The 27563-nt window shown below is 41.3% G+C and overlaps 1 protein-coding gene across 1 annotated transcript in view; it reads left to right on the forward strand.

The window, feature by feature from the left end:
- The window catches only part of NEDD9 (neural precursor cell expressed, developmentally down-regulated 9), a 44328-nt gene extending 17095 nt beyond the window's left edge, over positions 1–27233 (forward strand). The window contains exons 2-7 of the mRNA XM_088471650.1: positions 4753–5169; positions 21059–21157; positions 21733–21822; positions 22756–23877; positions 24743–24832; positions 24925–27233. Of these exons, the coding sequence (XP_088327776.1) occupies positions 4753–5169; positions 21059–21157; positions 21733–21822; positions 22756–23877; positions 24743–24832; positions 24925–25434 (2328 nt within the window). The 3' untranslated portion in view covers positions 25435–27233. The remainder of the gene's footprint in view (positions 1–4752; positions 5170–21058; positions 21158–21732; positions 21823–22755; positions 23878–24742; positions 24833–24924) is intronic.
- Positions 27234–27563: the final 330 nt, after the last annotated feature.

A 27563-nucleotide genomic window follows, 5' to 3' on the forward strand; every position in this document is an offset into this window, starting at 1 on the left:
CTATACCTTGTAAACCATTTATCTGCAGAACCTGATTTGTAAAACTGGGTACACATACACACTATACGATCTGTGTACCCAGCGATGCAACTGCCGACCCCCACCGCTGATGCCGACATATCGGGCGGCCGGTATACACCAGACGATCCAAAGCCCGACCGTCCGATATGTTGACCCCCTGCTGCATCCCGCTGCATGGGGTCGTCAGTTGCATAGTCAGGTTGAGCTGGCATGTAAGGACAACCTGACGATGTGGCTGACCGCTCCATGAGAGCGCGCAATAGCTGATATAGTGGGTACACACTACACGATTTAGACGATATGTCGTTCCGATCCGTCGGAACGGGCATATCGTCCGAGAAATTGTATAGTCTATATTGTGTACCAGGCTTTTACTCTTTTTCTTCCTACAGTCAAAACGCCTCTCATGCTGGGTACCCACTTGTCAATATATCATTTGTTTGAACAAGGAACATTAGAGGATTGGCGGGTGTGTACAACCGATATGTCTGTGAACTACGTTGTTCACAGACATATCAGGTTATCCATGCAGCACAGGCTTGGCGGATAAATCATGCAGATATATCAGTGCATCTGCATGTGTGTACTGACGACCATCCATACACTGGTTACAGGGACCGCTGACATCTCAACTGGGTTGGCAAATTTAAATGCCTCCCAGTTGTGATGCCTGGCCAGACATATTGAGCGGCCAATTGGTAAGTGTGTATAGCTTACCAGCTCAGCCTGCACGACGGCTGGTCAGCTGTTTCGTCTTTTTAAGTGTGTACCCAGTATTCCACATTGGCATCACTTTATTACTCATTGTATTAATAACCAAATGGACTAAGAAACTTGCTGTATACTACATTGCAGCTCTCTGCGTCACAACTTCTGTACTGTCTGGCTGCAGCCCATTGCGGTCAACTGATCTGACTGTACAACTATATCTACTTTATTATATAGATGAAATGAAAATATAAGACGGTGATGGATTACTTCATATATTCTGCTTTTTGAGCTTGCCCTTACTTGGAGAAGTTAGTGAAATGTAATTCAGCAGTCTGACTTACTGTGACATTCCTGAGGATCATGTTATTCCTTGCAGTGGATGACTTCTTAAATATGCTGCCCCTGTTACTTGTACATAGTTACCAGCTTAATAAAATCATTTTCAGGGACACTTTGCTATGCAGGTGCATGTATGTGTGGTACAGACCACATGTGATACTGAAATAATGTCCTTTTGTTTTATTATAAATACTGATTTTTAATAAATATTACTTCATAAATCCTATAAAAATACACAGAATGGCATTTTATGAACAAGGCAAAATAAATATAATGTACATCTGGTCCCTATACAAAAATAGGGACATTTATCATATGTGGTTGACCCTGACTTAGGAAAAGTTGGAATCCTTCTATTGTAAAGAAATCTCCTTAGATTTATTCAATGAATTGGGCCACAGCGACTCATAGCTTTCCAAGCTGTGCTGGAATTTCAAGCCACAGTGTGTGTTCTACCAAACAGTGGCTGGCAAGTCTTGCTGGGATTCATAGTTCCACAGCAGGGGGTATATTTACTAAAAGTTGATTTTTGGTCATTGTTGAGTTGAATTTTGGACGATTTTGTGTTTCAGGGTCTGAATCACACATTTACTAACATGATTTTTGACATCTTTCTTTTAAACAACGTCAAAAAATCATCTCTAAAGGTGCATGCACACGTAACGATTTTGCAACCAACGATTATCTGTCAGATTAAAGGCTGGTATCCACTAAAAGATCTGAAAACGACTGCACGATTACGACATTGTAATTGTTCAGTCGTTTGTCCGTCGTGTGATGTGCCTGCACTGAATGAGCAGTCGTTCAGTGCAGGGTCATCAATCATCTGGAAACATGCTGAACCTGACGATATCGTCAGGTTGACCAGCATGTTGAAAAGATGATAGATGTCTAAACGACCAGCGGGCACGCGCATCGCTGGTCGTTTTTGACAGTTTTGCAAACGATTGAACGATCATTCTTGTTCAATCGTTCAGCTAAATCGTCTAGTGGATACCCCCCTTAACTGTCAGATTTTCTGTCAGATTTTTTCTTGAAAAGTGACCGATTTTTACAACGATGAACGAAAAAAGGTTCCTTCCCTTAATGAAAATCGTTATGTTGGACAGTCTGAAATAAACTTCAAACTACAAACGGGAGCGTGCTTGAACGATTTTCGTTCATTGTTACAACTCAGAAACTGAGCAATTTTTTATTTTATTTTTTTTGAACGATAACGACGTCGTTATAGTTAAATCGTTCAAAAAATTGTTACGTGTGTACGCACCTATAGACCCTGAAATACAAAATCGAACTTCAGTAACTATACCCCTAAAACTCTCCTATAGGCTCCCCATTTAAATAGTAGGATATTCAATGATAGTTGCGTTTTAAGCTATATGTAAACAAGTATTTAAGTTACAGAATATGCTGTATTAGTAGGATATTATTATACATTTTTATATATACACGACTACTGAACAAACCAGTTTATTATATAATTGTTGTAATCGGTTCTTAAATTGCAGTGTCCTCCCAGGTGTCACTTATATAAATTCGAACATGCAAGAACAAATAATTGTCTATCAGGTGAATTTGCTTGCAGCAGTGTTAGCTAAACAGCAACTGGAGGCTTGTGGGAACATTCATAGTGAAAAGTATTCTATGCTGATTTGAATGGAGTTTCAATGGTCACAAGAAGTCACTGACTTTTTCACATGGAAATTTTACAGCATTTTAGCAGTTTGGTCATTTCTGCCAGTTTACTATCTGTTAATAAATAAAAAATCTAATTTGATGTTAAAAAGAGAACATATCCATTCATTACTTCTCAGAAGTATCATTTCGGGTAAACTTTTGTGAATCATTACAGAAATATATCTGGAGATAGAATCTTAGCACTGTATTCAGTTAGTGTCAATCTGAGGATGCGCACATCACTGCATCCGTAGCCTATAAACATCCGGCGAAGGTTGCATGGTGCCACAGACATGGCTGGACAGCCAACACTTTGTGGCCATCACTGCCAATTGAAACCCCCTCACCCTCCCTTCCCCCTTAATGGTTGAAAAAGAGACCAATAAATATTTCAAAAATAGGTGTGTGTGTGTGTATGTATATATATGTGTGTGTGTGTGTGCATATATATATATATATATATATATATATATACACACACACCAAGACAAGAAGGCGCTGATAGTGTAGTATTTTCAAAACCTGTTTGGTTATTATGGTAATTGTTGTGCGTACATTAAGTACGAATACTTAGACTTATCTCGATTCCACTTTGGTAGATGGTATGATGAATCAAGCCCCAAAATTTCTTTAAAGCCTCCAATATCAGAATGCAGCCCAGCACCAAAAACAAGTTCAGAAAAAACTCATAGGGTAGTATGTATCGACTTTATCAGAATAGTAAGGATTAAAAACACGTAGATGAAAACCACTTGACACAATGCATGGAAACAAATATGAATAGCCCAACCCGGGATCTGGGTAGTCCAACCAAAATGGTACCGAGTTCTGGGAACTCCAGGCAGCCGTGGTATTTCTTCAATGGGTGCAAGCTTTGGAAAACCGTGAGCAGGAACCCCATGGTTTACATCAGATGCGACTCGTGGAGTGGTTATGCTGCTGGTCTTTAACAGCCCAAGATTAAGGGGACCGTGGTCAACAGACTACATGAGTATAATAAGAATGATGCAATCAGTATGATGGATTTTCTGCTGATACTTTAGCCGGTGTGCTAATTTGTGGTAGTGATACCATGTTTCATTGTTGGAGGATGTTCCTTGTCTGCAGTGTTGTTATCTGACTGGCATTACATCAACATGTGCCAAGAGTTAAACTTATCCTTCACTGGGTGGTGATGAAGATGTCCTGTCTTTTAAAACATTAAAAAGAATCGTGTTTTTCTAACATTGGCCCTCATTCAGAGCCGCTCGTTAGCGGCAGTACGCTCGTTCCGAGCGATGTTTGCACATCTGCGCATGCGTACGCTTTTTAGTACGCATGCGCGAACCAGTCAGTGTGGCCGAAAATCGTTTGTATGCTATATAGCGAGTGCCTGCTATTTTGAGTGACAGAATGAGGCGTATGTGGGTGGTAACAGGGGAAGGTGCTTGAAAATGGGGAGTGGAGATCCGAACGCAGGCGTGCTTAAAGGTCAAAACGGGCGTTTTATGGGTGTGTATATTTAAAACAGCAGCGTCATTGACCACGTCACTGGGTTATTTTATAGCCAGAACTGCACGCAAATTTGTGGTAGCAAACACCAACCACAAGAATAGCGAGCAGTTCATACGCTGGTCGATGTACTCGATTAATCTAATAAATAGCGGACATGACGTAGGATGCGTGCGGCCAGGGGGCGTTTTTAACAAATAAACGAGCGTATGTTTTGCTCGTTCGTTCAGACTTAGAGGTGTGAACAGACTGCAATGTGCGTACGGATCATTTGAATAGCCACCCCTTGTTTTTAAACGAACGACCGCAAATAGCGAACGGCTCTGAATCAGGCCCATTGTCTTTTGATAAGTGTGCCCTCTTTTACTGGACATATATACAAACAATCCAGCAACAATCATTCTTTTGTAGATAATTTAGAGTTGTTAGCTCTCCAGTAATTGTTGCACTAAGTTAATGTTTAGTTTTGGGATTATTCTCATTGTAATTTAATTTTACTTGTTTTGTTTGCAGAATCTCATGGCAAGAGCTTTATACGATAACGTTCCAGAATGCGCAGAAGAATTATCATTCCGAAAAGGTGATATCTTAACAGTTATTGAGCAGAACACTGGTGGTCTAGAAGGATGGTGGCTTTGCTCATTACATGGACGGCAAGGCATTGCGCCAGGAAACCGACTGAAGCTTCTCATCGGCCCTGTGTCAGATACTTCCAAACAAGACATTCCCAAACAAGAAGCATCACCTCAATCCCATTACCAACATCAGATCTATCAAGTGCCACAGAGTTCTTTACAGGATGCCGTCTACCAGGTGCCACCATCTCACCACAGTCCACCTATCTTTACGGCCTACCGGGGTCAAGATTTGGAAGATATTAAGCAAACTCCACAATTTTTGGAAACTATGGAGGGTTCTCCAGGTAGCAAAGTAAGTTACTTAAACCTTGTCCTTGTTATCAGGAAGGGTTGAAAATTGAGTTTGACCTGAACCAAGAGCCTTAGTACACGATTTTAGCATACTGTACATGTTTCCTTGGTTTTTATATGCTATAAATCGAACAAAGTACAGAAAGAAATGAGCAGAACAAGAGAACAGTGACTTACAGTACAATACAATGCAGGACAAGTACATGGTTTATAAACATTGCTGAATCAGCAGTCATAATAAAAAAAGCTGCACGGTGGCAGAAATCAAGGGTTAGGTGCCATTGTAGGGAGTATGGAGTAGTAGATGATCATATAAGTAATGGAAGGTAAAGCACATGAGGGAAGATGGCCCTGCTCGTGAGAGCTTACATTCTAAAGGGGAGGGGCAGACATACGTGGATGACACGGATGGGGGAGACAGTGAGGCGGGGACATGGAGCAGTGGGTTAGGATGAGAGCTGGATGGCTTTGATGAAGAAGTGAGTTTTGAGAGCCCCTTTGAAGCTTTGTAGAGAGGTCAAGAGTCTGATAGGGAGAGAATTCCAGAGGTAGGGAGCAGCACATGCAAAATTTTGGAGGCAGAATTGGGAGGAAGTAATCAGTTTGCAGAAGAGAAAGCATACACTTGTGAGCGAAGTGGGCAGATAGGAGTGTGAAGGGAGATAAGGTCAGAGATATAAATGGGAGATGAATGGGCGAGGGCTTTAAAGTGTGAAGTTAAATTGGGTTCTGAAGGGGAGCCTGTTTTACGAACTAATTTACAATAGTTAGGTTTGGTTAAGCTATACAGCTAGTAAATCAGTTGAGTGTTAAATTATTTATATTAATGCATACATACAGTTTGTTGCATGACACCCACAACCTTCTAATGATACATGCTCTTTTGCCACAGGATTTAATTCACCCTCTTAAGTCACAGGGCAAAAATCCCAAACACTCACAACTCATTAAATAAACCCCTTAATGTCATTTACCTCTCAGATGCAATAGATAGAAGACAGAGAAAAAACAAATCACAAATTTGATTGTAACGTCTTATGGAAGTGTGGTATATGAAACGCAAAAACAAAATTTACATTACAATCATATTGACTGCATATTTACTATAAGTAAGCCAGCTATATGATTTAAGCAGTGGATACATTAATCTCCTATTCTATAGAAACAATAAGAAAAGGTTTCTTAGTAAGGAAACAAAGTGTATTAAACTTAAAGTTTAACATTAATGACCTAATCTGACTTGAAACTCATTTTGTAGTTAATTTACAGTTTCTGTGGTATTTTGGGAAAAAAAAGTACAAAACCTAATTAGAGCATAGTATAGGGAGTCTCCCTCTGAGAGAGCTTTTCTCTTTGTTGCATATTAGAGAACAAATTTCCTTAAGAATATAAATTACATAAAGTTACTGAGATATTTTTCAGCCTCAGACATTACAGACGTATTGTCAATATGTTTTTACAATTCATGACTGCAGAGTAGACACACACAGGACATTAGAGGAAATGCTTGGCTGCTTTAGCAGTTTAGTCTTTGAACGCCAGCTTATATTGGCACAGAGGTCAGACATTTTCCTTTCTAGACCTAATGCTGCTGCTCACAGACCTTTGTAATATTTCTTGTGGGACTTGTACTCCAGCCTACATTTTTGTAAGTCGCCCTAATGCATATTTGGAAAACCAAGATTCATATGTGGAATTTCTGTTTCATAACACTTGAGAAAGCTCCTCCCACTCTTGATCAAAGCCAGGTGCAGAATTATTATTAAACCAGTGTACATTACTCGCAGAGAGAGCTGTGGAGATGGGGCCTTTGTTTACTGGTCTTTTCAACTAAACACAAATCCTTTCCTCATGCTCCTATCTTTTGTAACTGTGTCAAGTGTACAAAGAATCAGTGTAACGAAATATGAGGCAACTTCATATTGAATTGATGACAGATTATTATCAATAAAGCTCATGCTGAAATTGTGAGTTGGACAAGAATGCCAATTTATCTGCACATCATTCCTTCTGACTTTAAAATGAATACTTTGTAGATTTAATACAAGGAATCTATACAGTGGCGTAACTTCATCCCAGGTGCCCGGAGGCAAGATAAATGTTGGTGCCCCCCCCCCTCAAATTAAAATGTGCCGCCCCCCTATGCAGTTCCCTCAGTAATGGTCCCCCTGTGCAGAGCCCTCTGTAGAGGTTACCCTATGCAGTGCCGCCTATGTAGTGCCCCCCAGTAATGGTCCCCCTATGCAGTACATCCAGTAGTGGTCCCCCTTTGCAGTGCCCCAGTAGTAAGAGCCCCTGTAGTGCTCCCAGTAGTAAGGGCCCCTGTAGTGCTTCCAGTAGTAAGCCCCTGTAGAAAGCCCCCAGTAGTGCCCCCTGTAGTGAGCCCCCAGTAATGCCCCTTGTAGTGAGTCACCAATAATGCCCCCTGTAGTGAGCCCCCGCCCCACAAGCGCGCACACATACAAAAAAAATACTTGCCTAAAACACCGTTCCAGTGCTGCTGCCTTCCGTCCCCGGCGCCCGCTCCTCGGAACTATGGGAGTGACGTCACTCCCATAGTGCATTGCGGAACCCGGAAGCGGAGCTCAGGAGTGAGCTCCATTCCTCTGGCTGCCGCCGGGGGGAAAGAGGGAGCCAGGCACCCGCTGTTAACACTCAGTGGGCACCCGGCAAATAGGGTGTGCGACCGCACCCCCCGTATTGATGCCACCGGAGGTGGAGCGCCGATCAGCTGAGCTCCATCTCCATAGCAGTGCCCGGAATGGCCCGGGGACAATGGAGCCAGGTGCCCCCTTAAGGGCTGGAGCCCGGCGGCAAATTACTCCATTGTCTCCGGGAGTTCCGCCACTGAATCTATAATGTATTTGTATTCCTAAAATGCTTTTGCATTTTATTTTTTAGTGCATTTTCAATGTATAAAAAGTAATGGGACAATTTGACACTTTTTTTTAAAGATCTGCTTTGAACATTTTAGAAATAAATTGAACTTTATTTCACTGCATTATCTGAAACCAAGCAATTACATGGTGATAATACCTGATAAATCCCTGTGTATATATAAGGGGAGATTAGGCTCTGCATTAGAGACCTTGAAACTTATTTTGTAATCTTTAAAGTTCAGAGAAATTCAAACATATACATGTCCATCTGTTACATTGGAGTGCAATAAAGTACTGATGAAAACCACCAACAAGCCACATTGTGACCTTGAATAAATCCTGTACAGCCTGGCACATTACAACCTAAAAAAAACATTAGAACTTTCATAACAGAGATGATGAGGAAACCAATTAACTGCAATAGAAACAAGAAGAAATTAACTGTACAAAAAGGGTGGTAGAGGAGATCAGAAATTGTTCTTGGGATCCCTAATTGTCAGGGTGTCAGTACATATTATTGTTAACCCACTTTTTTTGGCACCAGAACAATGGCAAATTGACGCTTGGATTCCCAGCTAAAGAACTTTTGAGCACTACTAAAAATGACCGAAACTTTAATATCATAAGACGTTACTACATGGCAGTGATTTCATTGAATGGATATCAGTAATTTTTATCTAAATGACACCGTGTTTAACTTATTGCCATGTTACAAAATATCCAAAGGTCTGAGTGATAGCGACAATGACTATGCTGTTTTGTGTTTTCTTCTCCATGTAGAGCCCTAGCAGGAGTCCATTGTTGTGATGTAATTGTGTAACCAATGTTACAGGGGAAGCAATCGGGAAGCCGACTGCCTAAATACCGGCAGCCGGCTTCCCGACTGTCTTATCCCGGCATGGGTGAAATGTAGACGCCCGCATTTCCCCGACGCCGGGAGACCGGCGCCTGGCATCACGATCGTAGTGATGCCGGGCGCCGCGAGCGGACAACCGCAGGGGGGGAGGGTTAGGTTTAGGGCTCCCGGGCGGGACTTAGGGTTAGGAACCCCCCCGGGAGGGTTAGGGTTAGGCTAGGGGGAGGGAGGGAGGGTTAGGGTTAGGCACCCCCGGGGGGGACTTAGGGTTAGGCACCCCCCTCGGGGGACTTAGGTTTAGGCAGCGGGGAAGGGGGTGGTTAGGGTTAGGCACTTAGAGGGGGGATTAGGGTTAGGCACTTGGGGGGGAAGTTAGGGTTAGGCACCCCTAAGGAGGGTTAGGGGGGTTAGGTTAGGTTAGCAGATACTTACCTATCCACAATCAGGATTTCCAGTGCTGTCGGGCTTCCGCTGCTTCGAACTCTGCTCCTGTCGGGCTGCTGCTGACGGGAATCGTACCGCCGGCCGTGCGGCCGGCGGTATATCATACCCATTCCTGTTGCAGTGCAGTCATTTTTTTTTCTTCTGAACTGCACATGCAAAACGGTAATTGCTTCAAATTCCCAAGTAAAGCTTCAGGAGAATTGGAAACACTTAGGCCCTCATTCAGAGCCGCACGCTCTGAATGAGGGCCGCCCTCCATAATTATGGAGCGTCCTCCTGGACGCTCGTATAGCTGTGGGTCACCACCCACAGCCTATACGAGCGTGCAGTTTGATGGCCGCGATGGTCTTGACCATCGCGACGATCGCCACTGCGAGCCGGAGCCTGCGGTTGAGGTTTACAACCGCAAGGCCCGGAGTGATTTTGGCTCTATCAGAGCCAAAATCACTCCCACTGACATCACTAGTGATGTCAGTGGGCCGGCTTCTGATGGTAGGCGTTCCCTTGGGAACGCCCCCGCCAGGGAGGCACGCCCCCGGCACGCCCACCAAAGGGGGCGTGCTGTCAATCAACATCGACAGCACGCCCCCTTTGATCAGACACAACGAGCGAAGGAAAGTCCTTCGCTCGTCGCGTCTGGCGCATGCGCACGACGGAGCTCACGCCGTCGTGCACACGCACAGTGCACAACATCGACCCACTTGCGAGCGGACAGCCGCTTGCGAGTGGGTCTGAATCAGGCCCTTAATCATTTACACCAGTCCCTGCCCTATTTGTGTGTATATGTGTACAGGTTGAATCTCCCGTATCCAAAATGCTTGGGACCAGGGGTATTTTGGATATTGGAATATTCCGTATTTTGGAATAATTGCATACCATAATGAGATATCTTGGGAATGGGACCCAAATGTAAACACTGAATGCATTTATGTGTTATATACACCTTATACACACAGCCTGCAGGTCATTTTATACAATATGTTCAATAATTTTGAGGCTCAAACAAAGTTTGTGTACATACATGAAATTCATTTGTTTCATATACACCTTATACACAAAGCCTGAAGGTAATTTTATACTTTATCTTTAATAATTTTGTGCCTTAAACAAAGTTTTGAACCATTGTGCCTTAAACAAAGTACATTGAACCATCGAAAAGTAAATATGTCACTGTCTGTTACGCTAAAAAAAAAAAAATCCTTGTTTGGGAATACTCCGAACTTTGGAATATTTGGATATGGGAGACTCAACCTGTGTGTGTGTGTGTGTGTGTGTGTGTGTATACATACACACATATATATATATATATATATATATATATATATATACACACACACACACACGATGGCGGCACTCTGTAATATACAATATCATGGGCGCAGGTTAATTACTAACCCGCACCCGTAATATTACCAAGTGCCGCCGTTATTGGAGTGTATGTTTGGACCCGGCAGTGGGTACCTACGGAGGGCACCGGGCTGAAGTTGATTTTTGTATGGGAGTGCCGCCCGACTTGGTCTCTCATCTCTCTCTCTCCCCATAGCATGTGGTGAACCAAATTGCTCATATTAGACAGCTATTCCTACTCAATGTATTAGAGTTGCCACCAAATTCCATACTACAGTATTTCTTAGAAAATTTATTGAATTTTGGTTTTATCTTTACTATGTATTATATATTTAAATAAATACATGCTAATATAATGTGGGTTAACAATTAATGATGAATTATAGGAGCTGTCCCTATTTTAATTGTACATTGCCCCACCAAGGCTAGTTTTATTCAGCAGCTTGTTGCTATGTGTGTAAATAGATTCAGTCATTACTACAGCCAGAGACTCTGTGCTTTTTTTAGCCTTTGGAGTTTCAGGGAACAGGGTTAGTTAACATAATTCACATTTTTGGCCACACAAGAGTAATATCCAACCACAGAGAAAACATAGGTGCATGCAGAATACAGAAGTAAACACCACATGTTCATGACCATTTGGGTTTAAAGTACATTTTACCAGTTTAGCCACAGCAATATAAACATCGTAATGGTTCATGTAATAACACAAAACATTATTCCCAGCAATAGGCAAATTCAAACAGCTATATTTACATCTAAATGTGCCTGACAATATGGGATTGTGTGTCCAACAGCTATATCATTACTTCAATAATGGTGCAAAAATAGCTGTCAGCTTTTACAAGGTGTCTATTATAAATTTGTAAATGTCTGTTAATAAATCTAAAATGCAATTAGTGTGCAAGGGAATTAATAATCGTTTGTCAATGTAAAATAATTAAATAATTAAATGAGTAATATGAATGTTAAGTCATTTTATTGGAAATGTCTGTGATGGGTGAAGTGGTAAAGTGCTCTCTTGATACTGTCTGTGTTACTGCTCGCACTTACATTGACCACCACTTTAGCAGAAATCAAATTATAAGATGAGGTGTGTATTTTTAACATGAATCACTGTGAAAGGCTATAAGGGGAATCTTAATATTTACCATTTCATCTTGGTTTGTTGTTTTAGGCTGCTATCTATGATTTATAATTTCATGGAGTGTCATTGACTACCATAGCAACCACAATCATGTGCAATGGCAGATCCAGGGTTGGGGGGGTGATCGACCCTGTAACACTTCCCTCCTGCCTACAGCTGTCCGCTCTAGCAGCAGAGCGAGGATGTGCAGCATATCATGGCAGGGAGAAATCAGAGACTGCTGTGCTAAGCAGCCGCAGTCTCCTATCCCAGCCCAGCAGGGAAGTGTTACAGGGGAATGATCGCCTTGACTGCCCCTCCCCCCTGCATCCGCCACTAGTTAAGTGCATATGATGTAGTGAGCAGAGAGTCCTTGGATTGCCTCTCTGAGCTTTATCTGCATTGTGACATCCTCCCCTTTCTTCCACAGCTGCTATTACATGACATGGTGAGAGCTGTGTGAGCCTGTGACTGATAGCCATACTTGTTTTCTCCTATAGAGAGAATTTAATAGGACATAATGAAGATTTGTAGGAGCATAGCTATTACAATGACATCAGATAAATGCTTAAAAGTTACTTAATGTGCAATTTAAAGATTAAAAAATTCTATGTGGCACTGCTGCTCCAAGTTATAGCTAAGAAGAAAGTATTGTGCTTCTTGCTTTTTTCTTTCCATTGCCATTCTGAAACTGCGATAATGACTCTCGTTAGATGTTTTATCTATACATAATATAAAGTAGGCATACGTCTGCCAATCCGGGCTAGTCTCGAGGACCACTGGACGGATTTCGAAGCAGTTTTCACTATTCTATAGAACATTGGTCAAGGAATGTTTAGGTGTATGAAGCATTAATGTATGACAAAAGGGAGATGAGCAGTGACGATTTTAGTGCAGCAAGTCCATGAAAAACTTACGTCCAAGCACTTTCTTGGCTTACACTGCCTAAACAGTTATCACAATAATGGACTTTATTGTATACCATGTAGAGATTGTTACATATTATGATGTAACCCTGTTTACTGATACAAAATTCCAGTTTTACCCTTTTACTACCATTCCTTTTTAATTTATGTGGAAAAACTATTCTTTAATTTTAAACGAGTCCAATTCACGGTAAGAGTCTGCTATGGCAAGACAATAAAGCACAGGTACAGACATGTAACGTGGATAGAGATGACCTGACTGGAGACTGTTTTTTTTCTCATGGACAACTTTACACGGCCCTTTTGCGTGTCACGTCAAAACTAAATCTTTTCGTGTTGACTTCAGGAGAAAAAATGGCAAATGTCTGCAAGTCAAAATTTCTCCCGTGTGAAGCCGGGACGAGCCGCTAGTATTAATATTTTATATATATATATATATATATATTACACACGCAGACGACCTGGTTCCCCACCACCACCGCCCACACTAGTAGCACCCCCTCCCACTCACGGTCCCCCTGGGACAGAGATGAGAGAGACAAATGGGAATAGGGGGACAAAGGTGAAAGGGGGAGAGAGATGTTGGTGCTGTCCCCTGCATGCCCCAAATGGGGGTTGGGGAGCAGTGATCAGAAAGGGATATGGTTACAAAGATTAGAGAGACAGGGTGATATCACAGAGACACGGAGGGAGGACAGAGATAAAAGGGACTCAGTGGGAGAGGCATAAAGCTGGAAAGACACATGGCATAAAGCTGTGTGAACGTTGAGGGATAGCGCTACAGAGGCTTAAGGTGGGTACACACCTCACCGATATATATCTGCAAATCGAATGATCGCCAGATATATCTACAGTCTGTTCAGAACATATGCTCTGCATACAGACTGCCCGATCCGTCGTGACTGACAACACAACCAGGCGGGTATTTACATGCGCCCGCCCAGTTGAGCTGTCAATCGCCGCCGGCCCGTACAGCAAGTGTACGGGCGACCGTTTGACCTCCCGTACACACAACATGATGCCCAATATATCTGCAGATTTATTGAGCATCGGCTGTGTAGCACAGCCGACGCAATATGTCATTCACAGACATATGGTTGGTACACACTGGCTGATGCACACATGATATATAGGCCATTTAATTTAACGGCTTATATATGTCGTGTAATGTGTACCCAGCATTAGGGGGGCTGAGGCTATATGGAGACCATAATAGCTAGCTACCCTGCAAATGACAGGTCAAAAATATTAGTATTTATATACATTTTTAAATTTGGGGTTAATGTGTGGACAATGTCTGGACACTGATTCTGCTTTGAGACGAGTGCTGCACTTAAAGGGTTACATTTATGGCGTGCCTAACATAGATGGGTCCTAAGTCCTGTTCTGTCTTGAGTGTTTGCACAGAAAGAACACCTGCTGTTTGTCCAGGCCCATGTGTTCTCTTTGTCTTTACCTGGGGCAGCCCTGGCTGTTATAGGTGCAGATTGTAAAACTTTTGTTACTATTAAAACACTTCTAAGTATATTGTTGTAGTTCAAAATGTATAGATTATTACTGTAGTCTATGGGCCTGATTTAGCTTAGGACAGAATGGCAAGCAGCTTTACAATTCCGTCCTCGCTATTATGGTATTGCAGCAGGAGGTATCACGCCTCCTGCATGCATTACTTACTCATCCGAGCCGCAAGCCGGCTGCCACAGATGAGAGAAAGAGGCTAGGAAATCTCCGTCGGCCGACAGAGACCTGGCCTCTCCCCCCCCTCCAATGGCGGCGTCGCGCCTTCGTTTCAGTGTTTCAAGAAATGTAGGCTGTCACCGCCCCCTCTCTCCCACAAATGGCAGCAGAATGTCAATCATTGACAGTGTGCTGCCGCTCTGCGTGCGAACAAGCAGGACCCATACTACACATTTCAAGTATGGATCAGGTGCCTGCGCAGATTCCCGAACATTGGGTATCTGCCTTGAGCAGTGTACAGCTGAATCAGGCCCCATGTATGAAATCCTGCAAGAGCTGCTATTTGTAAGAATGGCACAAAGTAAAGTAGGACCTCCAAAAGGCTTGTCTGTCAGTCCAATTAAATATAATGCCCCTACTGAATTTCGGGAAACCTACTGTGATTAGTTAGATTGCTGTAACTGATGCTGCTTTAGTATTTAGGAAACATTTTTCCTAATGTGGTCCTAAGGGAAAGGAAAAAGTACCAGTGTGGTCACCAGAGTTTGAATTAGTGCAATGATTCCCAAACTCGGTCCTCAGGGTACCCTAACAGTCCAGGTTTAAGGATATCCATAATTAAGCACTTGTGAATTGATTAGTACCTCAGTTATTTTAATTTAACCATCTATGCTCTGCCATGGATATCCTTTAAACCTGGACTGTTAGGGTGCCTTAAGGACTGTTCTTGTATAACCACTAGATTAGGGGGAGGGGATACACAGTAAAATATTTCCCCAGGTGGTAATGGATCTTTAAATATACAATTAGCTGCATGGTCTCTTCATATCTGTTCGTGCTATGGGGTCAGTCCAATGAGATGTGAGTTTGTGTCATGAAACTCGCACAGTTTGCACGAATGCTAGCTCTCGAGATACGCTTAGTCAAATTAGAAATGCCAAATCGCACTACTCGTGGGGAGGGTGTGCATCCTGGAGCCCAAAAAAGTCACAATTTTGTACCAAAAAAAACCCCGGACTTCCTCTGAAAATAAAAATGCGAGTTTGGAATTGGATTGCAATTGCACTTCACAGTGCAAGTATGCCATGAAAGCGGCTCGCACAGCCAACTCGCACCTAATTACATTGACCCCTATATTTCCATGAGAAGTGTAAGTAAGAAAGCTGCAAAAGAGAATCGAAGTACATATACTCCAGCATTTAGTGCATGTGTTCTGGAATATTCAAAAAGGCTTACTTCTAAATATGTTGGTAAAACAAAGGCCTCTTACAGTAACTAAAGCAATAGATAAAGGCTCTTGCCATGTCAGACAGTAACTAGCATTGATCACCTGCCACTGTCTGTGAGGAGGGACAGCAGTGTCGGGTCCAGAGGTCAGACCTTTTTTCCTCTGATCTCAGTCCGGTTTACATGCTGTCACCTTGCCTTTCAGATGTCTGGAGCATGTCCAGTAGCGGAAAGAAATGATTTGTTTCACTATTATTTTCTCACACAAATTCACTCATTGTTCTCCCCATGCTTTCTCCCTGAGAAAATCAGACTCTTAATGGAAGAACCAGGAACTGAAATGTGAGCAACAGGAAGTAAAGTAACCTCACTGTAAATGGTACAGAGGAAATTACACAGTACAGTTCATTTCTTCAGTGTAGGCAGTTACTGTAATAGGTTGTTTTGATCTGAATGTCTGTATTCTTTTACTGCTTATGACCTTGTACTTTTCCTTTTGTGCCCTCACTATTGATGCATTGTACAAATCCTGCTTTGCACAGAGAGTTCTAAAGAAACAGTGGGAGGACAATGACTAGTTATCCAGTGCACAAATGCTGCACATAGTGCTTCATTCTAAGTTTTATAGTCGAACTGGAACCTGGGGACTGTAGAAGGAACTGAGAGGAACATATTGCTAGTTATTTAAATTGTAACAACCTTTAAAGGAAATGTATAAACAATAAAAGTAAATATAAATATTAAGATATTTTATGAAATAAAGCAATCATGCGCTTTCATCAAATAGTGTGCCAGCTTTTTATAAAGTTACAGGTATCAGAAAATTATATTTTGAAATGTATTTAAAACATGGGATGGCCAAAGTGGGGGAATTCAATTCAATGCGAATTGAATAGCGCCGGGAGGGTACTCCCGGAGCTATTCAATTCAGCGCGCTGTTATGTCAGGGAATGTCGGTTCTCGCGACTTAACATGGGTGTTTAGACACGAGAACCGGCATTCTCTGACTAAAGTGCCGGGCGTGCAGCTGTTAGTGTCGCGCTAAGCAGGAAAACACTTTTGTCGGATTTCTCCTTGCATACCCAGAGGGGTGCGAGAAGAAATCCTTAGCCCACCCAAACACTGCGTTGAATTGAATAGCTTTGGGAGTTCCCTCCTGCAGGTATTCAACATCGCATCGCATTGAATTGAATTCCCCCCCATTTTTTTTTTTACATAAGTACAGCAGAGACAAGAAGGGCAGCTAGTCAGCACTGTACCTATCCTACCCCTGTTGCCCCTTCTGTTCTCTATAGCAGTTCTACCCTTAATTACCCTCAACCACCCTCCCACACGCACACTCTAGGGCAGGGACGGGGAACCTTTTTTTCTGCCGAGGACCATTTTGATATAGAGATATATAGATTTATATATATATATATATATATATATATATAACATTATTCGCGGGCCCAGTGCAGGGCCCCATGGGGACGGGGCCACAATCACCGGTGATTACAGCAATGCCAACAGCATCCTGAGGATGCTTCAGGGAGCTGTAAGGGCAGCGGTGTGACCGCCTGAAGCGTCCTAAGGACGCTCCATGCGGCACTGCTGCATAGATTCTGGCTGCAGGGTGCCATTCTAGGAACACTGACAGCCAGATGAGGCTAGCAGAAAAAGCTCCGAGGGCCAGACCAAATGATTCCGGGGGCATTATACGGCCCCCGGGCCTGAGGTTCCCCATCCCTGCTCTAGGGCATTGGTTCCCAAACTTTCCCTAGAGTATCGGCAATTGTTTTACAGCTCCCCTGTGCCAAAAGTTTGTTGTTGTGAAATTCACAAAAAAATATGAAATGAAGTACTGTAAATTGTGCTCAACGGTCGTCATCATCATCATCGGCTATGTCGTTATGTGGTGGAGAACAAGGTGGCACTTCTGTTTGTCCACATATTTTATGAATTGGTAGCCAACCGCACTGGTTTTACCTGTCACATTGACCATAAATAATTTGATATGATCCTGGACCACCAACCCATGGCACTCCTGCAAGTGCCCTGCGGCACCCCAGGGAACCACGGCACCCTCTTTGGGAAACAGTGCTCAAGGGAATGGTCCAAAGATAGTAACAGGTAGCCATGCCACCCACTTGGCATTACGCCCTTTGCAGTGGCATTGGTTGCAGTGCCTAGATCCCCCTCTGATAACTGTCACTGTGGAGACCACTGCAATACACAGTTATGCCTAGGTTGCATTGGTAAAGGTTAAGATCATTTTTATGTTGGTAGGTTTTAGGCATTATGCTGCACATTAAAGGGAAAACTGTTATAAAAAAAATAAAAAAAAGCAATGTCCCAAGCACTGTAGATAAAAGGTTCCATTTTATACCTGTACTACAAGGCATACTTGCTACTGTTTTAGATTATTTAGTACCAAACAAGACATTTCACACTTGGTTGAAATGCTGCCTCAATAGTAACTGCTTTTTACTTACAAGCTGTGATCACAACCATAGGTGGAGACTTATCAAATCTTGGGGTTACTAAAGTGAGAGTTTTTAGAAATTGAGATGTTGCCCATAGCAACCAATCAGATTTTACTTAACATTTAACTAGCACCTTCTAGAAGATAATAGCAATAATCTGATTGGTTGCTATGGGCAACACCTCCACTTCTAAAAACTCTCACTTTAGTAAATATACCCCCTTGGAGAGAGAGAAAGTACCAACCAATCAGCTTCTAGCTGTCATTTTACAGGCTGTGCTAGACAAAATGGCAGTTAGTAGCTGATTGGTTGGTACTTTATCTCTCTCTCTACTTTATCTCTATAATGCTGCGTACACACTATCAGATTTATTGTCAGATATGAACGATAACGATTGTAAAAATCGTTCAATCACATGTTGGTCATGCATCGACCAACGATACCGCATGCCCGCATGTCAGATAACGATATCTGACATCGACTATGTTTGCAGTAAGATTTGGGTGATTTCATTCATTTTAATACTCTCAGAAATCGTTCATCGTTCATAAAATCGTTCAAATCGTTGATGAAATTGCTCAATCGTTCATTGTTATCGTTCAACGAAATCGATGATTTGACAAATCTGACCGTGTGTATGCACCATAAGATGTGATAAATCTCCCCCATGAATACATATTATATGTCACATTTGGTCTATCATATAATGCTTTACTGAAACCAAAATAGGCCATGCAAACCAGTAGGTAATTTAACCTTTGCTGACAGAGGAATAATGTAGGCTTGCAAAGCATTGCTTGAATGTTTGGGTTATAGCCAACAGTTATCAGTGTGTTCTCCAGCTTATTGCACAAACAAATGAGGGATTATAAGATTGGAATTCATTTGTTGTGTTCCTCCAAATGATTGAAGGAATTTAGTAGAAAACTAAATAAATAAAATAGCTTGAAGTTCATTAGCATGTAGGTCAGGAAGAACATTCCGTGAGGAAGAACATTCCGTGAGGGTCAGCATTCAAGGATGAGAATGGACATTTCTGCTTTTGCTGGAATTTCCCTGGATTGTCTATACTGAATGAGGAGGAGTTACCAATAAAATATTCTCCATTCCTTAGAAATGATTGTCATCCCACATACAACTAGTGAATATAACTGCACTAGATTCATTAAAAAGTAAAACCCAGTTTTTAATTATAATGCTTGGGAGTTTCTGTGCTGCGGTTTATTGGAAAAAAAAAAAACCAAAAACACTGATCTCAGTTGTTTGGCACAATATGGAAGAAATGTGTTGCTTAGTGCCATCTGAATTGTCTACTTGTCTAATATGCATAGTGTTGCTGCTTTATACTGACGTGTACCTGCACACATTGCTGGCAGCGATTTATGGGCTGAACTAAATTGTATCCGAATGCAGCCCTAGGAACTAGTGACATCGGCGCAGCACAGACTATCACTGCTGCTGTGAATTACTGGACTACAGAAAGAACATCTAATTGGAAAACCCTTGGGGGAATAAGTTATAATTAGTATTTTACTCACAATGGGTATAACCTAAGTCTGCTGTCCAAAACACGTGCAATTAAACTGTCATTTTGCTATGTTAACACTGAACTGATTTTATGATCTTTTAATGAAAAAATAATGAACTTGCTGTTATTTTATTTAAAACACATGGGGATTTCAGCAGTGTTATTGTCTGTTAGTTGTTGTTTTTGTTGTTTTATAAAAGTACGGTTCCATAACCTTGGTGTGACTCAATATTCATTTATTCGACTAATGGTTTTAGTGAATCCATCCACACTATCAAATTACAGTATAATGAGGATATAGTTGGCTAGAACCCAGGTCCGTTAAGGATCCCAATTCTTACCCTCTGCAGTTAGGTGGGGGGACCATGACTTTAGTGTTATCATTGGCTAACAGAAGCTTTACTTACTATGCCAAGATTATTTCTTCACAGACATACATTTCAGGGCAAAGTGGTATCAAATATACTTCTCTTGGCCGTAAACGAGTATAATTATTTCCTATACAGTATAAGAGCACACAACAACTCATATGACATCCTCCATTAAATAACATACTGTATATGTTTGTCAGCTACAAAGTAGCAGCTATGGCAAAAATATTCAATAAAATCTGTAGGGCTTAGTCAGTATATTCCATATGTCCCCCAATATCTGTGTGGGAACATCTCGTATACAGGGTACAAAGTGAGGCATACACGTGATAATCATATATTTTAATGTGCTTGCTTTATTGTATAGTAAGTATATTTGAAATGTTTAAAAGGTGATCACCTTGTTTGAGCCTTGGGCCTGATTCAGACCCACTCGCTAGGATGCGTTCGTACGCAGCCGTCAGCTGCCAAAGTATGCAAATTCTGCGATCGCTAGCAAGACATTGGTACGTCCACTATGTCTTGCCGCGCAATCGCGGTATGTATTTAGACGCCCACCAGCCTGTCACAAGATGCCCACTTTCCCTTAGTAACATACATCATCTCCAGGAAGTGTATGAAACAATCTGTAACATCGGACCCATACGCAGTACTTGTGGCTGACCATACCCTACCGCAAGCACTGCGAATGCAGTAATGTGTAATTCAGCCATGTGACATGTATGCTGATGCTGCACCCCCCTGCAACGGCGTTCAGACGCACCAACACCCACCCGTTTCCATAGACCACTCCCTGTCACCACCCACAAACTGCACGACCTGTCACTCATTCTAGCGGTGCATCTGTGTACAGGGTGCGAGTGCTTCACGATCGCATGGACTGGTTCGCGCATGAGCACTGCGACTTATACACATGCGCAGATTGCAATCATTGGCAGGCTACTTGCGAAACGCATCCTTGCGAACGGGTCTGAATCAGGCCCCTTATACAGACAGATTTGTTCCATTTCATGTGAAATATCTGTTTTATTTTATTTTTTGTAGGTCATAACCCCAATTAGGATGGGTCAAGGATACAGTTATGAATCTTCTCCCAAGTGGCAGACAAATGTCTATGATATCCCTCCTGCTCGACCTCAGGGGGTAAGTACACAATAAATCACGACAACCTGCTTATGACCACTCTAGTAATAGATACAGAAGACATCGGTGTCTTGGAGCAAGTGTCAGCGTAGAGCTCACAGGGAGGCTGATGCAGAGGTCCACACTGCAGCACATGTTGTGCTTACACAGATCCTTCTGAATTCAGATTCATCTCTTGCACCAAGGATAGGACTGGTGCAAGTGTGGCCTGGTGATGATGATGGCTATTTACGCCAGCATATAGGTGGGGTCGGGCAGTAGCATAGATGTTGTGTACATGCAGTGTGGATGAAATTGTGGCTGATTTGCATCCAACTCTGATTCGGCTCCAGAATGAACAACGTGTATGCCTATCTATGAGATTTACATGTACTGTAAGACAATTCTCCTTTGCTTGCTAGAATGACACTAAAATAGAGAGGCAGTTAGGGGCCAGTGTATTTATGATAAATTCTACTGACTCCAGCAGAAGTAAACAAGCATGAATTGACCAACGTGATATTTTGTTACATTTGCATACTATGCAACATATAGAATGATAAAATAAAACCTATTCTATCTCATGTTCATTCTAGGTGTATGATGTCCCACCAGTTGCAAAAAACAGCATGTATTTCAGTCCATCCAGGGAACAAGGAATTTATGATGTTCCTCCTTCACAAGGGGTAATTATCACTGCCTGAATAAATGTGTTTTCTTTTCTTTTCTTTTTGTATATTATATTATTATTTTTTTAAAGTATAAGTCTGGGGCCTTGGGCTAAAATCCAACAGGCGTTCTATTATGTTTGTATCTTTTCCCCTTATATGCTTGGATTCAGTGGCGGACTGGAGCATGAAAGGCACAGGGGAACAAAGTAATAAAGGCCCACAAAGGGTTGTGACCAGACATTAGAGGGGGTGTGGTCAACTATACTGGGAAAATTGATTATCATACTGTAGTGCCCACACACATTATATCATACTGTAGTGCCCACACACATTATATCATACTGTAGTGCCCACACACATCATACAACACTGTAGTTCCCAGTGCACCCTCCGATCAGAGCTCAGCACATGCTTCTCTGACCCCTCTGCAGAGACTACTAGGATTTACTACTCAGTAGTGCACTGCTGACTGCACTGTGGTCCTGTCCTCTGTGTGTAGCTGCCGGCTGGGTCAGTCACAGCCTTTATGATTGCCTGGCAAGCAGCTTCACTGCAAACTGCCATACCGAACGGCGCCCTTCCACGATAGAGGGCATGGCTACAAATCACTGGGGCCCACTGATTCTACCGAAACCACAGTGTCCCAGTCCAAGCCTGCTTAGATTCCTGATTTCCTTCCACAGTTCAAAAATGTACATTGTGTATGCGTGCAATTCTGCAGCTGTGGTAAAAAAAAAAATAGATTGTAAGCTCTACTTGGGCAGTGACTGATGTGAGTGAATAAATAATAACTGGACAGCTCTGCATAATATAAGGCAAGAGTAATATTAATAATATTATACCTAGTTTAAATTATGTAAGTCCTCAATTTATGCTTGAGATATTGGATACTAATATAATACAAACACTTCAGTAAATTACATACATGTGTCACACTTGTATTTCTAGATCTACAACATCTTACCATCTACTAAGGATAAAGCATATGACTTCCCGCAATCCACAAAACAGCGTCCTGAGGCAACTTATGACACTCTGCCACCAAGTTCAAAAGCTTGTCAAGAACAGTGCAGGAAAATGAATGGTGTTAACCAGTCTCATTCTGAAATTACATCAAGAAAACTCAGCTTATATGATTTTCCTCGTAACCAGCAGAGTCATCCATCATCGGATGATTATGACTTTCCGCGAGGAGTTCATGTCTCTGGGGAGACCGAGGGCTTTGTATCAGAAGACCAGGAAGGGATTTATGATTTCCCACCACAGGTACAACAGGACTGTAAAGGAATGCAGGATGTAACTGAAGGTGTAAATAGATTGTCATTTTCTAGCACTGGAAGCACTAGAAGCAACATGTCTACATCATCCACAACTTCCAAGGAATCATCTGTGGCATCCTCACCCTCTCAGGAGAAAAAACTCCAAATGGACCCAGACTCTGCCTTAGAATTACTGTTGAGACTTCAGCATATGGTGGAAGTATCAGTTTCCAAATTATTGACTTTTGTCAATGTCGAATGGCGCTCACATATATACATGGAGAGACATGTTAATGAAATTCATTCTGCTGTAGATAAAGTACAGCAATCTCTGTTTGAGTTTCTCCAGTTTTCTAAAGGGGCAACAACCAATGCCTCTTGTGTGCCGGAGCCTGGTCTTTATAATAAAATGAAAAGGGAGTTGCATAGACTGGATGATTCTCATCAGATCTTGGCCCAGACCAGTCAGGACCTCAGCAACTGCAACTGGTCACTCAATGTTCTTGCTTACAATAAAGCTGCCAGCAAGTGTGACAGCCTTGAACGGTTTGTCATGGTAGCAAGGACAATCGTAGATGATGCTAAACAACTAACCACCACTGTCAGTGTTAATGCAGGACATTTATTTAAGCAAGCTACTGCTAACATCCATAATAAAACACTTTCAGATACTATCAACAGTGCTCAGATTATAGCACAAAATATAATTCAACCATCGTCACAAATAGTAAAAGACCATATTCCTAATTACAAGAGTCGGAATGGTTCAATGAGAAGTTGGATGGATGACTATGATTATGTCCATTTACAGGTAACAATATATTACATCCTGTACCTATTGGAATGTCTTGTGTAGTAAATAATTTAAATCTGGGCACAGACCTCAGAAGTGGCCCTTGGTCCTACCAGGGTGACATATAGACTGTATTTGCATAGAGCAGCAATATTAAGTGTTCACATTCAGAAATCATAGGTTGAGTTATGAAAGGTAACCAATACATTTACAAACTAACCTGGCTCTTAAACTGTGTGAATGCATTGTATTAATGAATGCTTATTACTTTTTGATTATGTACTGTTTTTAGAGCTGCACCACCATCTAGGAAACATTTGTAGCCCCTCATACCACTAACATGAGCCCTTGAGTCTTCTACATGCAGCCATTTTTCCCCAGGCACTGCTGATTCTTTTATAATGAAATGGAAAATTAATTATTAGAACCAGTGACTAATGGCTGCCGATAGGCATGCATATGGAAGGATCACATACAAGCCGCAATCTCTTGATTGCAGCTTGCGATTGGCGTATCTGACGGTATTTGTCTGGAGCTGTGAGAGAATGGAGTGGCCTCAGGAAGAACAACTGCAGCCACTAGTGCTCTAGCTAGGGGAAAAGGACTATTTCCTAGATGGGTAGTTATTTAGACATAATGGTATGTAACATAGCAAAAACTAACATACTTGTATTCATTATAAATTGCTGTGTGTCTGAATCGACCATTTATGCACATTTATACACAAGCAGGTTAAGAAGTGAGACGCTCCTGTCCGTTTCTGCTTTATGTTTGGCCAGTTTTGCAGATTCTGTATACAAGGATGACATCACTATTGTTTGTAATATGATTTGGTATTTCCACTACATAATCACTGAGATGTTTAAATCTGTGGAATTTTCAGGGGAAAGAAGAATTTGAACGTCACCAGAGAGAACTTTTAGAAAAGGAAAACATCATCAAGCATGGAAAGCCACAACTGGAACAACACCAGGTATTTTTTTTTTTTTTTATTATACTTTTTTCATCTACATCTATTTTTAGAGTTGCCTAAAGAGATCATGTTTTTCATTATCTATATTGCAGCTGAGTCAGTTCCAGCAGCTGGAGCAGGAGATTACCACACCAATGGAAAATGATATCTCAAAGTGGAAGTCACCTCATAGTGTTCCTGCCCAAAACAGTACCCTGACTCCACAAGATAAGCAGCTACTCTCTTTCTACTCTGACCAGTGTGAGACACTCTTCATCTCCCTTTTAAACTCAATTGACGCTTTCTTCAGCTGCATGAGCACTGCCCAGCCTCCCAGGATTTTTGTTGCTCACAGTAAATTTGTCATTTTAAGTGCCCACAAACTGGTGTTCATCGGAGATACACTGTCAAGACAAGTTTCTACAAAGGAAATCTGCCACAGACTGATGAATTCTAGTAACCAATTGTGTGAACTACTTAAAAATATTGTAATGGCCACTAAAATGGCCGCCTTGAACTATCCAAGCTCTGCATCGTTGCAGGAAATGGTGGACCGGGTAACGGAACTGTCTAATCATGCACAGCTTTTCAAACTTTCTTTGGCACAAATGGCTTCCTTATGAAACACACAAAACACATTATAGTTGTGAGTGTATATATTATATATATATATATATATTGTTGATGACTAGAAATTCAGAGTGTATATGTAAATATAACATTATATTTTTGTAGAATTTTTATTGTTTTAACAAACAGAACAAATGTGTTTTATTGGTTAGACAGTGTTGTTCAGACCAAGAATCCTGCTTACTGACATACAATAATGCTACAATATCTCTTACGGTATGTCACTTAAAACAATAAGCACCTTATGTCATGTATAAAGATAGTGAAAACATATACAGACCTGTACTGTAGTCTCTCTACGAATGTATTGTACTTTCAAAGCTTTATGCAGAGAATCTACAAAATATGACCACACATTTTAAATTGACTTTAATGGGCCAGTGTGTAAATGTTCTTGTTTTTGCTTCCACAAAAATATTTGTATCATCATCTGGAAGAGCTGTAGAAAATATATTTTAGTAATACTAACATGTAGTATCAAATTAAATAGCAAAGTACCTTGTGGGGTAACAGTAATTTGTAAAACAGCAAAGTAATGTTTAGGAAAGGATAATAGGTGAAACATGTTTTATGTAACATCGATAATGCAAAACATGATTTTTCTGAAAGTAGTACTGTTTTTATTATTATTACATATATTTTGTTTATGGTTTACTTATAGTTTCCAGTTTTAAAGTAGCTCTAAGGTTCATGGCCAAATACTTTACTACCCTTCTATGGTTAGCCTCACATGTTCTCTGTTTACAATTACTGGCCTCTATGTTACTTTTTTCACTTAAATAATCCAAAAAGAATATAGTTTAATTCACTTGTGTGACATCTTGTTACATTTTTAATTTAAGCATAGCATATTTATCTCTCATAAGACAGATGTGATGTTGTTGGCATCATAGTATAAAAGAAGCACAATGTCTGCTTTTTTATAAAATGTACAGCAAGGCAGGGCTGGATTAACCATTAAGCCAAATAAACACATGCTTAGGGCACCACTAAAATTTTTGGTGCAAAACTGCAAATGGTGCACTTGAACCACAAAAAGGGGCTATATACAATAATACAAATAATAAATAGTAATAATAGAGGTTAATGATATACATTAATCTTGGGAACACAACCAAATTAGAATCCGGTAACTGGTAAACTGCCACACGGTCCACCGAGGCTCATGTGATCGTTGTTGTTTTAGTCATGTCGGCTGTTCTGTTTTGTCGTCCACTTAGAGTGAGTGCAGCAGCGCTCAGTACAGTGTTGCCAGATTGGGGAGGGGGTTCCTCCAAATGTGGAAGTTTTAAAGGCCCTGCGAGAATGTTGGGAGATAACTTAACTTTACTTTGAGTTTATTTTGGGGAGCAAAATATATATGGGGGCACCAAAATCTTTTAAGTGCTTCTAAAGGTCTTGATCCAAACCAGCAGCTAGGTTAATACAATCTTTTATTATTTTATTAACATGCTTTATTTATATAGCGCCAACATGATCTACAACTCTGAACAATCAGAGAGCACAAACTGAACATAACGTGATTAACAATATATTACATATAATTAAACAAAAAATGAGAGAACCCTGTTTTAGACATTTTAGTGAATGATTTGCAAACGATTAATGAACGATTGAATGATATCATCATTCAATCGCTCAATTTAATCGCCTAGTGGATGGGCAGCTTAAAAGTTTAAACCAGCCATAGGTAACGTGATACACTTCAGGAGCTGCATGGGCGGCCCTCTAACCATCAAAAGGACTACATACAGTATTATCTTTACTCTCAGTAATAACTTAAAACAATACATTTAATTAAGAAAAAAGAGACTTATCTGTAATATCATATCAGCAGGCATTTTAAAGAAGTGTTACAATCTATGACAAACAGGCTGACTGTCACAAAGCAGGAAGGAGCTGAGGGCCGCAGATGACTGCTAGGTTGGTCTAAATACTCTCCCACACATACACACTAGGGTCCTTTTTGTCAGCACCTATCCGCATGTTTTTGCACTCTGGATGGAAACCACACAAATATAAGGCTACTTTCTTATGGACTATAATTAGCCTTGTTAATATGCCAAAACAAAATTATAATGGGACAGGAGCAGAAAATGAGGTCAAGTCTATATCATTTACC

Source organism: Taudactylus pleione, unplaced genomic scaffold, assembly GCF_031769625.1.
Source record: "Taudactylus pleione unplaced genomic scaffold, aTauple2 ptg000116l, whole genome shotgun sequence".
Taxonomy (NCBI): domain Eukaryota; kingdom Metazoa; phylum Chordata; class Amphibia; order Anura; family Myobatrachidae; genus Taudactylus; species Taudactylus pleione.